This window comes from Oncorhynchus kisutch, linkage group LG2 (assembly GCF_002021735.2).
Source record: "Oncorhynchus kisutch isolate 150728-3 linkage group LG2, Okis_V2, whole genome shotgun sequence".
Taxonomy (NCBI): domain Eukaryota; kingdom Metazoa; phylum Chordata; class Actinopteri; order Salmoniformes; family Salmonidae; genus Oncorhynchus; species Oncorhynchus kisutch.
Window position 1 is genome coordinate 14,090,027 of NC_034175.2, and position 11,937 is coordinate 14,101,963.

Below are 11,937 nucleotides of genomic sequence, written 5' to 3' on the forward strand. Positions count from 1 at the left end.
ATTACTAAATGATATCATAACAGCCATTGATAAAATACAGTACTGTGCAGACGTCTTCATCGACCTGGCCAAGGCTTTCGACTCTGTCAATCAAAGACTGCCTCACCTGATTCACCATTTACTTCTCAGATAGAGTTCAGTGTGTCAAATCGGAGGGCCTTTTGTTCCGACCTCTGGCAGTCTCTATGGGGGTGCCACAGGGTTCAATTCTCGGGCCGACTCTTTTCTCTGTATATATCAATGATGTCGCTCTTGCTGCGGGTGATTCTTTGATCCACCTCTACGCAGACGACAACATTTTGTATAAATCTGGCCCTTCTTTGGACACTGTGTTAACAAACCTCCAAACGAGCTTCAACGCCATACAACACTCCTTCCGTGGCCTTCAACTGCTCTTAAATGCAAGTAAAACTAAATGCATGCTCTTCAACCAATCGCTGCCCGCACCCGCCCGACTAGCATCTCTACTCTGGACGGTTCTGACTTAGAATATGAGGACAACTATAAATACCTAGGTGTCTGGCTAGACTGTAAACTCTCCTCCCACATTAAGCATCTCCAATCCAAAGTTAAATCTAGAAATGGCTTCACTCATGCTGCCAAACTTACCCTTGTAAAATGGATTATCCTACCGATCCTCGACTTCGGCGATGACATTTACAAATTAGCCTCCAACACTCTACTCAGCAAATTGGATGCAGTCTGTCATGGTGCCATCCGTTTTGTCACCAAAGCCCCATATACTACCCACCACTGCGACCTGTATGCTCTCGTTGGCTGGCCCACGCTTCATATTCGTCGCCAAACCCACTGGCTCCAGGTCATCTATAAGTCTTTGCTTGGTATAGCTCTGCCTTATCTAAGCTCACTGTCACCATAGCAACACCCAGCTGTAGCACGCGCTCCAGCAGGTATATTTCACTGGTCATCCCCAAAGCCAACACCTCCTTTGGCCATCTTTCCTTCCAGTTCTCTGCTGCCAATGACTGGAACGAATTGCAAAAATCACTGAAGTTGAAGACTTATAACTTCACTAACTTTAAGCATCAGCTGTCAGAGCAACTTACCGATCGATGCAGCTGTACACAGCCCATCTGTAAATAGCCCATCCAACCAACTACCTACCTCATCCCCATATTTGTTTTTGTTTTTCTGCTCTTTTGTACACCAGAATTTCTACTTGCACATCCTCATCTGCACATATATCACTCCAGTGTAAATTGCTAAATTGTAATTACTTCGCCACTATTGGCCTATTTATTGCCTTACCTCCTTACTTCATTTGAGCACACTGTGTACAGATTTTTCTATTGTGTTATTGACTGTACGTTTGTTTATCCCATGTGTAACTCTGTGTTGTTGTTTTTGTCGCGCTGCTTTGCTTTATCTTGGCCAGGTCGCAGTTGTAAATGAGAACTTGTTCTCAACTGACCTACCTGGTTAAATAAAGGTGAAATAAAAAATAAAATGTAGCTAGTTCACAGAACAACACAGACTATAACACTTCTCAGTACACCTTGTATGTATGACATAAACTCAGCAAAAAAAGAAACGTCTGGGCCTCCCAGGTGGCGCAGTGGTCTAGGGCCACCACAGACTCTGGGTTCGAGCCCAGGCTCTGTCGTCGCCGGCCGCGACCGGGAGGTCCATAGGGCGACGCACAATTGGCCTTTCTTTCTTTTGGTGTTTTTCAGAGTCCGTAGAAAGGCCTCTTTAGTGTCCTAAATTCTAACTGTGACCTTAACTGCCTACTGTCTGTAAGCTGTTAGTGTCTTAACGACCGTTCCACAGATGCATGTTGATTAATGGTTTATGGTTCATTGAACAAGCATGGGAAACCGTGTTTAAACCTTTTACAACAAAGATCTGTGAAATTATTTGGATTCTTACGAATTATCTTTGAAAAACAGGGTCCTGAAAAAGGGGTGTTTCTTTTTCTGCTGAGTTTATAACTGAACTGCATTATCCTAATAAGGACTGTATCAGATCAGGTCTAAAGAGACATGCACTGTGAATGTAACCTCAAAGTTTGCTTTCAGTGTTTTAGGAAAGGTTTCAAACTCAACAGATACTCTGAAGCAAAGTGGCATTAAAGGGATGGCGAGAGATGGTGAGAGCCAAAGAGAACGACAGTTCAGACTGAGACAGAATCAAATGAGAGATAAGTGGAAATATTAACTGGTTATGACAAGCCACATTGCCATGTTTGGTATAACTCTAACCAGACTCCAGCCTATCACAATCCTAACCTCACAAAAACGCATTGTTCCTTTAATTAACATTCTATATTCCTTTGGCATACATTCTGCTTTACAGTGTCAAGCACCCCCCCAAACCCCCCTCTCCCGCTCTCTCTCTATCTATCCCCCCTCTCTATTTCCACCCCCCTTTCTCTCTCTCTCCCTCCCCTGGGGGTGTGGTGGGGGATGTGAGACTGTGCTGATGGGAGACTGCTCTTCGCATGGTAAAGAGGGAGAGTGCGTGTCTACATTGTCCAGTGGGATGCTTTGGAGAAATGCACATGCCTCTTCACCTCACCACACAACCAGACAACCATAATGGTCTTTGCTGTACACAACCTCTACGCAACCATAGGTTTCTGCTGTCCTAAATCACTATACAACCACTACTTAACCACTACACAACCACTACAACCACAGACTTCCGCTGTACAGCAAGGGGACGAGCCTCCTCTGATTCCTGGAGCTGTGAGCTCATGCCCTCTGAGGACTCCAATGCACACAATGCAGCTAATGCTGCTCTCTGCCTCTATGAGATGAATGAACTGGGCTGGGGAAATCAATGACATTGCTATGCTAAAATGGTGAATGAAAAGAAAGCCAATTCTTAGTCAAACCTCTTCATAAGCCCTCCACCCCCCACCCCTCACCCTCTTTACCTACCACACAAACACACGCACACACATGTACACACGCACACACACACACACTTTGTGAGGAAGCACAGGGTTTTGCCAGCATGCTTTTTCCTCACATTGAGTTGTAACTCTGACATTACCGACCCATAGAATTCTCAGGACCTGTGTGTTGATAAGACATCTTCCTAGTAACATGAGGAGTATGTAGAGAATCAAGAGCAAGAGAGGTAAAAGGTTGAGTCATGAAGGATGTCTAAGCAACTCTTAAGAAGACTATCATTATGGTCAACATATTGGCATTCATTAATCATTAACAACTCTGGACAGACAGGGTACATGGCCCCTGCCATACAAGTCCGGGGCATCCTCTATTGCCCTGCTCTTTAGATGAGATGGAGCAGGGGGTGGGAACCGGGGCATCCTCTATTGCCCTGCTCTTTAGATGAGATGGAGCAGGGGGTGGGGACCGGGGCATCCTCTATTGCCCTGCTCTTTAGATGAGATGGAGCAGGGGGTGGGGACCGGGGCATCCTCTATTGCAATGTTCTTTAGACGAGATGGAGCAGGGGGTGGGGACCGGGGCATCCTCTATTGCCCTGCTCTTTAGACGAGATGGAGCAGGGGGTGCAGGACCCGGACAGGGCCACGGTGGCAGACGTCTTAGACCCAGAATAGCACTATCTCGGTGGGAGTCCCTCACACGAGGCAGCTGCTGTAATTAGGGCTGTCAGTGGAGGCCCCTGGTGAGCACTGGGACACGGATAATGAGTCAGCCTACAAGACGAGGACCGGAGGAGGGGGGAGTGGTTGCAGAGACAGGGTCTCCTCTGCCGTGGGGCACCATGGGGCACCAGGTCACTCTCTGGAAGAAGTGGACCCCCAGGTCTCGTCTGGGCCTTGTGAGTTAACCCAACTAGGACTGCTGATCCTGGGCTGCGGATCTGTGGATCCTCCCTGTGGCCCTGGGTCTCTGCATCCCAGGGTGTTTGGGTGAGGAGGGGTCCCGGATCTATCATTACTGTAACAGTCAGAGGTTCAGTGAAGCATGAGGAGCTGACCGGCTGCTGCAGCAGGCATACAGCTAGCTGGCTACAGTCTGTTTGAAGTGCCAGTGGACCTGGAGTGATGGATGCTTGGTTAATTGGAGTAGTGTGCACTGCCTTTAATCATTCCATATTGCATCACATCACCTAGTATTGGTGCTGTTCGTTAACTAAACTCACAGTACATGTATGGATGTTTCTCTGAACAAATCAGAGCTCTAGAACACCTTATGGCTGCTATAGAGACTACATCAGATTGGAAACAAAAAGTGGAATAAGTTGAACTACTGTATATTGTAAGGATAGGAGGCTAGTATGGGGAACAACCAATCGGTATCAGAGGGACATAAAATTGACCAAGCACTAGAGCCCTCAAACTCAAATCTGGACCTCAAAGCCAGTTCCACTCCAAAAATGATTTACAACTGAGACAACAGGTGAGTACAATTAATAATCAGGTAGAACAGAAAACCAGCAGCTGCTGACATGGGAGTCAGCAGTAGCAGCAGCAGTACTCTCCCTGTATTCCTCTGAATTGTCTGCCATTGTCTTGGTACCAGGGACAGGGACTTGGCAAACCCTACACATCTGGAGGCTTCTCTCTCTCTCTGTCTCTTTCTCTCCCTGTCTCTCTCTCTCTCTTCTTTCTCTTTCTCCCTATCTCTCCCTGTCTCCCCCTGTCTCTCTCTGTGTGTCTCTCTCTCTCTTTCTCTCTCTTTCTCTCCCTGTCTCTCTCTGTGTCTCTCTCTGTCTCTCTCTCTGTCTCTCTCTCTCTTTCTCTATCTTTCTACCTGTCTCTCCCTGTGTCTCTCTCTCTCTTTCTTTCCCTGTCTCTCTCTGTCTCTTTCTGTCACTTTCTGTCTCTCTCCCTGTCTCTCTGTCTCTCTCTCTCTCTTTCTCTCCCTGTCTCTCTCTGTCTCTTTCTGTCACTCTCTGTCTCTCTCTCTGTCTCTCTCTGTCTCTTTCTGTCTCTCCATGTGTCTCTCTCTGTCTCTCTCTCTCTCTCTCTTTCTTTCTTTCCCTGTCTCTCTCTGTCTCTTTCTGTCACTCTCTGTCTCTGTCTCTCTCTCTTTCTCTCTCTCTCTCTCTCTCTCTCTCTCTCTCTCTCTCTTTCTTTCCCTGTCTCTCTGTCTCTCTCTCTCTTTCTTTCCCTGTCTCTCCCTGTCTCTCTCTGTCTCTCTCTTTCTTTCCCTGTCTCTCCCTGTCTCTCTCTCTCTGTCTCTCTCTCTCTTTCTCTCCCTGTCTCTCTCTGTCTCTCTCGGTCTTTCTTTCCCTGTCTCTCCCTGTCTCTCTCTGTCTCTTTCTGTCACTCTCTGTCTCTCTCTCTGTCTCTTTCTGTATCTCAGGATTCCTTCTATTACATTACAGGTTGACTATCAAATGGCACCCTATTCCTTATATAGTGCACTAGTTTTGGCTAGAGCCTTATTCTATTCCCTATTCCCTATATAGTGCACTACTTGTGTCCATAGCAAAGCGTAGGTTCCTGTCTCATGTTAGGTGATACAGGATAAAAACACACCATGTCAAATAGCCCCTAAAACCTACATTGTATTTAACATGTGACATGTTTTTCAAAAGGAACTGCTGTAGTCTGATACAGTGTGTTCACTCTGATGACATCACTTGTTGACAAACAGCCCAGACTATAATACTGACATGAGTAACTGCTGTGAGGGTGACATACCCTGTGTGAATCCCAGTTGTCACCCTTCCCTATATAGTGCACTACTTTTGATCAGAGCCCTGTGGACTATGAGGGGAATAATAGTGTGATATTTGGCACACAACCCTCCTTTGTTCACCTCTGCTAATGAGAGAAGACAGGGCAACTGGGGCATTTAGAGGGAAAGAGGTGGAGGAAGGAGAGGGAGAGGTGGAGAGAAGGGAGGGAGGAAGGGGGAGGCCACACAGGGAACATGACAGGGTGATCATACATCTGCATTTAGTCCCTTAGCTACACTCTTATCCAGAGGGACTTACTTACAATAAGTGCATTCACCTATTGTAGGTAAAACAACCACATATCATGATCATTTGAAGTAAAACTACTCTCTGCAAAATCAGTGCTAGTAAGACTATGGAATGATACATATTTCTGCATTAGCCACATCCCAGCCCAACATCTCTACCCGTCGCAAGACCCACTGGTTGATGCTTATTTATAAACTAAAGAAAACTCAGACCTCATTCCCCCTATCTGAGATACCTACTGCAGCCATCATCCTCAGTCACATTCTGTTAAAGGTCCCCAAAGCACACACATCAATGGGTCGCTCCTCTTTTCAGTTCGCTACAACTAGAGACTGGAACGAGCTGCAAAAAACACTCAAACTGAACCGTTTTATCTCCATCTCGTCATTCAAAGACTCAATCATGGACACTCTTACTGACAGTTTTGGCTGCTTCGTGTGATGTATTGTTGTATCTACCTTTCTTGCCCCTTTGTGCCCGATAATGTTAGTACCATGTTGTGCTGCAGCCATGTTGTGTTGCTACCATGTTGTTGTCGTGTGGTGTTGCTACCATGCTGTGTTGTCATGTGTTGCTGCTATGCTATGTTGTTGTGCTTAGGTCTCTCTTTATGTGGTGTTGTGGTGTCTCTCTTGTTGTGATGTGTGTTTTGTCCTATATTAAATTTTTTATTTTTAATCCCAGCCCCCATCCCAGCAGGAATCCTTTTGTTTTTTGGTAGGTCGTCATTGTAAATAAGAATATGTTCTTAACTGACTTGCCTAGTTAAATAAAGGTTCATTTAAAAAATGTAAAAACTCCCCAGTCTCTGTGTGTCTGAAAATAATGAACTTTAGAAACAGTGACTGAGTGACCATGTCGCCTGTAAGGTAGACTAGCATCCTTGCTGCACACACTCAGTTAGTTGTGCTACGCTAGGCTCTGACATCACAGGCAGCCTGCATGGCTGTGAGTGACTAAAGCTGACAATCGCTTTACCTCCGAGAGAGAGAGAGACGGCAGAGAGAGGGCGAGAGAGCGTGAGAGAGAGAAGACAAGAGAAGAGAAAGAAAGGGAAAGAGGGACAGAGAGAGAGAGAAAGAGAGAGAGAGAGAGAGAGAGAGGAATACAAAAAGCACTCAGCGATGGGAAAAACAGCCAGGGATGATTCACACGCAGGCAGCACCACAAACTGAGGTGGCCTGCCTTCCATTATGGAGTCTGTGAGTCATATTTACCACAGTATTGCTCCACTAGGCGACTTCCTCCCCAGTCCCCATCAGAACAAACCCAACTGTTCATATTTACCCGATGACGGAAATCATCAGTCTCTGGAGGTACTTCAGACAAGGTGTGTATCACAAATGGTACTCTATTCTCTATAGAGTGCACTACTTTTGAGCAGGGCCCATAGGTTAAAGTAATGCATTATAAAGGAAATAGTGTGCTATTTGGGACTAAGAAAAGGAAGGAATCCAAAAGGCTCTTTGGAAAAATCTGCATGTTGGCCCTTGAACCACTGTGTAGATCCACGAGGGAACTCCTCAGAACCAACCTGTGGTACAATATCTCCTCATATCTATTCAAATTCCAAAGACTTAAGGAGAGGAAAGTAGATGAAAAAAATACAGCAGTCTTAATATAATCCCAAAACCACAGTAAAATAGAGGATGTTTGAGACTTTTCCACAAAAAAATGAAGTTACACTTTATGGAAACACAACCGGTTGTTTCATGAGGATAATACAATATATGGAGGAAGTGACTAGATAGAGATAACTGTGTTCAATATTTAGTATCACACTAAAAGCGTTGTCAAATGCATGTCAATAATTTGGCACACAAAGCTTAGCCTATGAATAGCAATGAATGATCCATCTACACGCGCAAGCGTCAACGGCATAGGACTGTGCTGCTGCTCTATGCATAGAACTGGACAGCGCCGTGGTGCTGAAATGCTCAGCGACATCTGATTCTGCACACACAGGAGAAGGAACGTTCCCGTTTTTATAACACTGACAGATAAGCTAACGTTGAAAATCATTATACAGGACATATCTAATTATTTATTCAAACGCCATTGTTTCATCATTGTTGTGTAATATGTACGTGATTGAAAAGGAAGTAGTATGATTTGACGCGAAGATGGCGCCCGTTGCTAACCCGACCCAAAGCCAACAGAGTGAGAAGGCCGCTTAATAGCCTAGGATTCAAATGCACTGTTAACTGTTGAAAGCATGTTGAAAGCAAGCTACTGAAGCATATTCAGTCGACTCAAAGATTCTTCTCCCTGCTCATATTATCCACAAATTAATTTGGAGAACAGACTAAATGCATAGCCAACATGCTGCCTTATTGTAAAAGCTATTTCTACAGGCAATGATGTTCATAAATATATCTTCTCTACACTCAGAACGATCAGCCCATTAGAACAGGCAACATGTGCAGGACGTAGGCTACGTAACCCTGAAATGTGATCAGCTCCAGCTCGCGACAACCAGTTACAACAGGGTTACCCCAACCCAGCACTCACTGCACGAGCACGGCTGACGTGACAGTTAGCGCGCGATGTCCCCACAATGACTCTCTCTCTTTCTCCACTCTCTCTCTCTCTCACACGTTTGAATGATAGCGAATCATAATGGCTTACTTTAGCATTGACTGTTCCTTCTCATCTTCCTTTTTCTGTCGGTCCATGACACCCAGGATGATCTTCCTCTCATCCTCGGTGAGGTGGCTGAGGTCCGGCAGGTCGGGTAGGGCTCCAGCCGGCGGGGGGGCGCCTGGGCCCCGGGGCCCGAGTGGAGCTGACATCGCTACACACAATTGCTAAAAAATAATAATAATAACATTTTTTTTTAAAGACCAACATTGAGTGATAGAATGAATATACTTAATTTTAATAGAAAATTGCCTCATTTCAAAATCATATGGCTTCTCTCTAATATTAGGCTGAAATAGTCAATTGGTGTGGTTCTTGTTTTCATAATCATAACCACTAGCATAGGCTACCCTAATGCAAGACATGTAATATATTCTGACGCATGCCGGTATATTTGGGCTTTAATAATAAGACACAATATGTCAAAATGTTCATTTTTACAAGGAATGCAGACATGCTTTCTATATAGCCTCAATTTCCACCCAATACACGAACCTTATCTGAATGGGATTAGGCGGGTCTGGTATAGCAGGCTGCTACAGCTCATAATAAATACAGAGAAATTAATCGGTGAGGAACACAAAACACCTATCCAACAGAATGATCGCCTAATTCTCACACAAACTCCCAAATTCCAGTAGCCTATGAGACATACACTGGAGATGCTGGACAGAGGCCCTTTGGTTTTATAACCAAAATGTACGGTCTTCTGGAAACAAGCATTCCAAACACAATTATCCTATTCCATTCACGGATGAATTGTAGAGAAATATAGAATAGAGCTCTTGCCTTTTATTTTGCAATCATGTTAAATCCTGTCTAACCCATCGCGGTCATCCTTTAGAATGGGTTTGCTCGCATTTTGAAATAAAGACGTCGCCTCTTTCCTTGTTTGTTAGTTTTTCTTTCGAGTCCTTGCCCCACACTCTCTTTCTCGCTTTCCTCCAGGTTTATAATTCTTGGAGATTTCTTAAATGCACAAAAATGGATGCAATGAAAAAATCCTGATAGGAAGAGTAGGAGGAGCGATGGAGACGCGTAGAACAAAGCTGAGCGCGAGTGGCTCATGAAAAAGGAAGGGGAGAGGGGCGATTGTCGACGTATTTTCATTGACATCAGGCATTTGCAAAACACGGACTGGAAGTCATTTGCAGCTGGACCAAATTATAAAAAACATTTGCATTTTCGGAAGAAAGGTGCAGCGAAAGTTCAAATCTTCATCAGCACACAATAAAACTGGCACATTAGAAATGTTCATTTCAACACCATGTCGCTGTCCAGTTTGCTGTGTGGTGCAGCAGCATATTGTTGAGCAGCACACATTCTCATCTGATAGGATTGCCTCTCCAACTGGAGGAATGAATAAAGTTGTGTTATACAGCATTCCTATTCCTAATTTGGTAACACTTTATACTACTTTTAACCATCCAGGTACAATAATAACAAATAAAAAACATTTGTCCTAGAAAAAAGCTAGCACCAACACAGTCCATGTCTATCATTGATTTATCAGCTGCTTCTTGTGACACTGCTTCTTAACATTTTAGTCCCATCATGTCAAACACCTCTCTTATCCACTCTCACCCCATCCCAAGGCCCAACCCCCTCATCCCAAGGTCCAGCCCTAACCCCTTACCTGAAGGCTCAGTCCTAATCCCTCATCAAGGCCCAACCCTAACCCCTCATCCCAAGGCCCAGCCCCCTCATCCCAAGGTCCAGACCTAACCCCTTACCCGAAGGCTCAGTCCTAATCCCTCATCAAGGCCCAACCCTAACCCCTCATCTCAAGGCCCAGCCCTAACCCTTCAACTGAAGGCACAGTCCTAAGCCCTCGACCGAAGGTCCAGCCCTAACCCCTCATCTCAAGGCCCAATCATAACCCCTCATCCGAAGGTCCAGTCCTAACATCCCCCCCTTCCCAAACCGTGCTCGTGATCCAGGTTTGATAGGATTATGAAATAAGGCATAAGCATCATAGCTAAATCCTTCCGTGATAAAGTGGATTGAACACTATACCTCATAAAGAATAAGTCCATTAGCATCAATACACTGAGCCCAACACAAGCTCATCCACTTTGAGTCAGAATGCCAAGAAATCATTAAACACCAAAACACTGATAAAATGTGTGCTTTACTTAATCCTCTTTGTATCTCGGGCAGTACATAAGGCTGCAACAATCTTATGCCATCAGTCTCCATCTTTGGCCACAGCTTGTGCTATCCCATGAGACCCATCACTTCAAGCTCAGCCACTACTCTCCGTCGCTAGGTAGTTTTTGACCTGCCTCGCCTGCTCTTTCCAGATGTTGTCCACCTGAAGGCAACTTTGGGGATCCTTTCTGGTGGCATACTTAACATTTGTCACAGCCAACGAAACCTTCATCTATAGTAACCCCTATACAAGATCATGCACCTTGAGTCATAATGCAAAAAAATCTGTCTAATTTTGTGTTTGACGGCCCTGCAACATACAGTTGAAGTCGGAAGTGTACATACACTTTAGCCAAACTCATTTAAACTCAGTTTTTCACAATTCCTGACATTTAATCCTAGTAGAAAATGTCCAGTTTTAGGTCTGTTAGGATCACCACTTTATTTTAAGAATGTGAAATGTCAGAATAATAGTAGAGAATTATTTATTTGAGCTTTTATTTCTTTCATCACATTGCCTTTAAATTGTTTAACTTGGGTCAAACGTTTCAGGTAGCCTTCCACAAGCTTCCTACAATAAGTTGGGTGAATTTTGGCCCATTGCTCCTGACAGAGCTGGTGTAACGGAGTCAGGTTTGTAGGCCTCCTTAATTAACTATAGGATTGAGGTCAGGGCTTTGTGATGGCCACTCCTATATCTTGACTTTGTTGTCTTTAAGCCATTTTCCACAACTTTGGAAGTATGCTTGGGGTCATTGTCCATTTGGAAGACCCATTTGCGACCAAGCTTAAACTTCCTGACTGATGTCTTGAGAGGTTGTATTCAATATATCCACACAATTTTCTTACCTATCCATTTTGTGAAACGCACCAACCCCTCCTGCAGCAAAGCACCCCCACAACATGATGCTGCCACCCCCGTGCTTCACAGTTGGTATGTTCTTTGGCTTGCAAGCCTCCCCCTGGTGTTTATACTTGCGCTCTATAGTTTGTACAGATGAACGTGGTACCTTCAGGCATTTGGAAATTGCTCCCAATGATGAACCAGACTTGGTCTTGGCTTTTGATTTTCCCATGATGTCAAACATTTTCTGGAATTTTCCAAGCTGTTTATAGGTACAGTCAACTTAGTGTATATAAACTTCTGACCCACTGGAATTATAAATGAAATAATCTGACTGTAAACAATTGGTTGGAAAAATTACAAGCACAAAGTAGGTGTCCTAACTTGACAAAACTATAGTTTGTGAA

The 11,937-nt window shown here is 44.6% G+C and overlaps 1 protein-coding gene across 12 annotated transcripts in view; it reads right to left on the reverse strand.

The window, feature by feature from the left end:
• The window catches only part of LOC109901203 (regulating synaptic membrane exocytosis protein 2), a 209,355-nt gene extending 200,660 nt beyond the window's left edge, over positions 1-8,695 (reverse strand). For all 12 annotated transcript variants that reach the window (XM_031788072.1, XM_031788120.1, XM_031788064.1 and 9 more), the window contains exon 1: positions 8,524-8,695. In XM_031788072.1, coding sequence (XP_031643932.1) covers positions 8,524-8,687 — 164 coding nt within the window. In that variant the 5' untranslated portion in view covers positions 8,688-8,695. The remainder of the gene's footprint in view (positions 1-8,523) is intronic.
• Between the last annotated feature and the right edge of the window lie 3,242 nt (positions 8,696-11,937).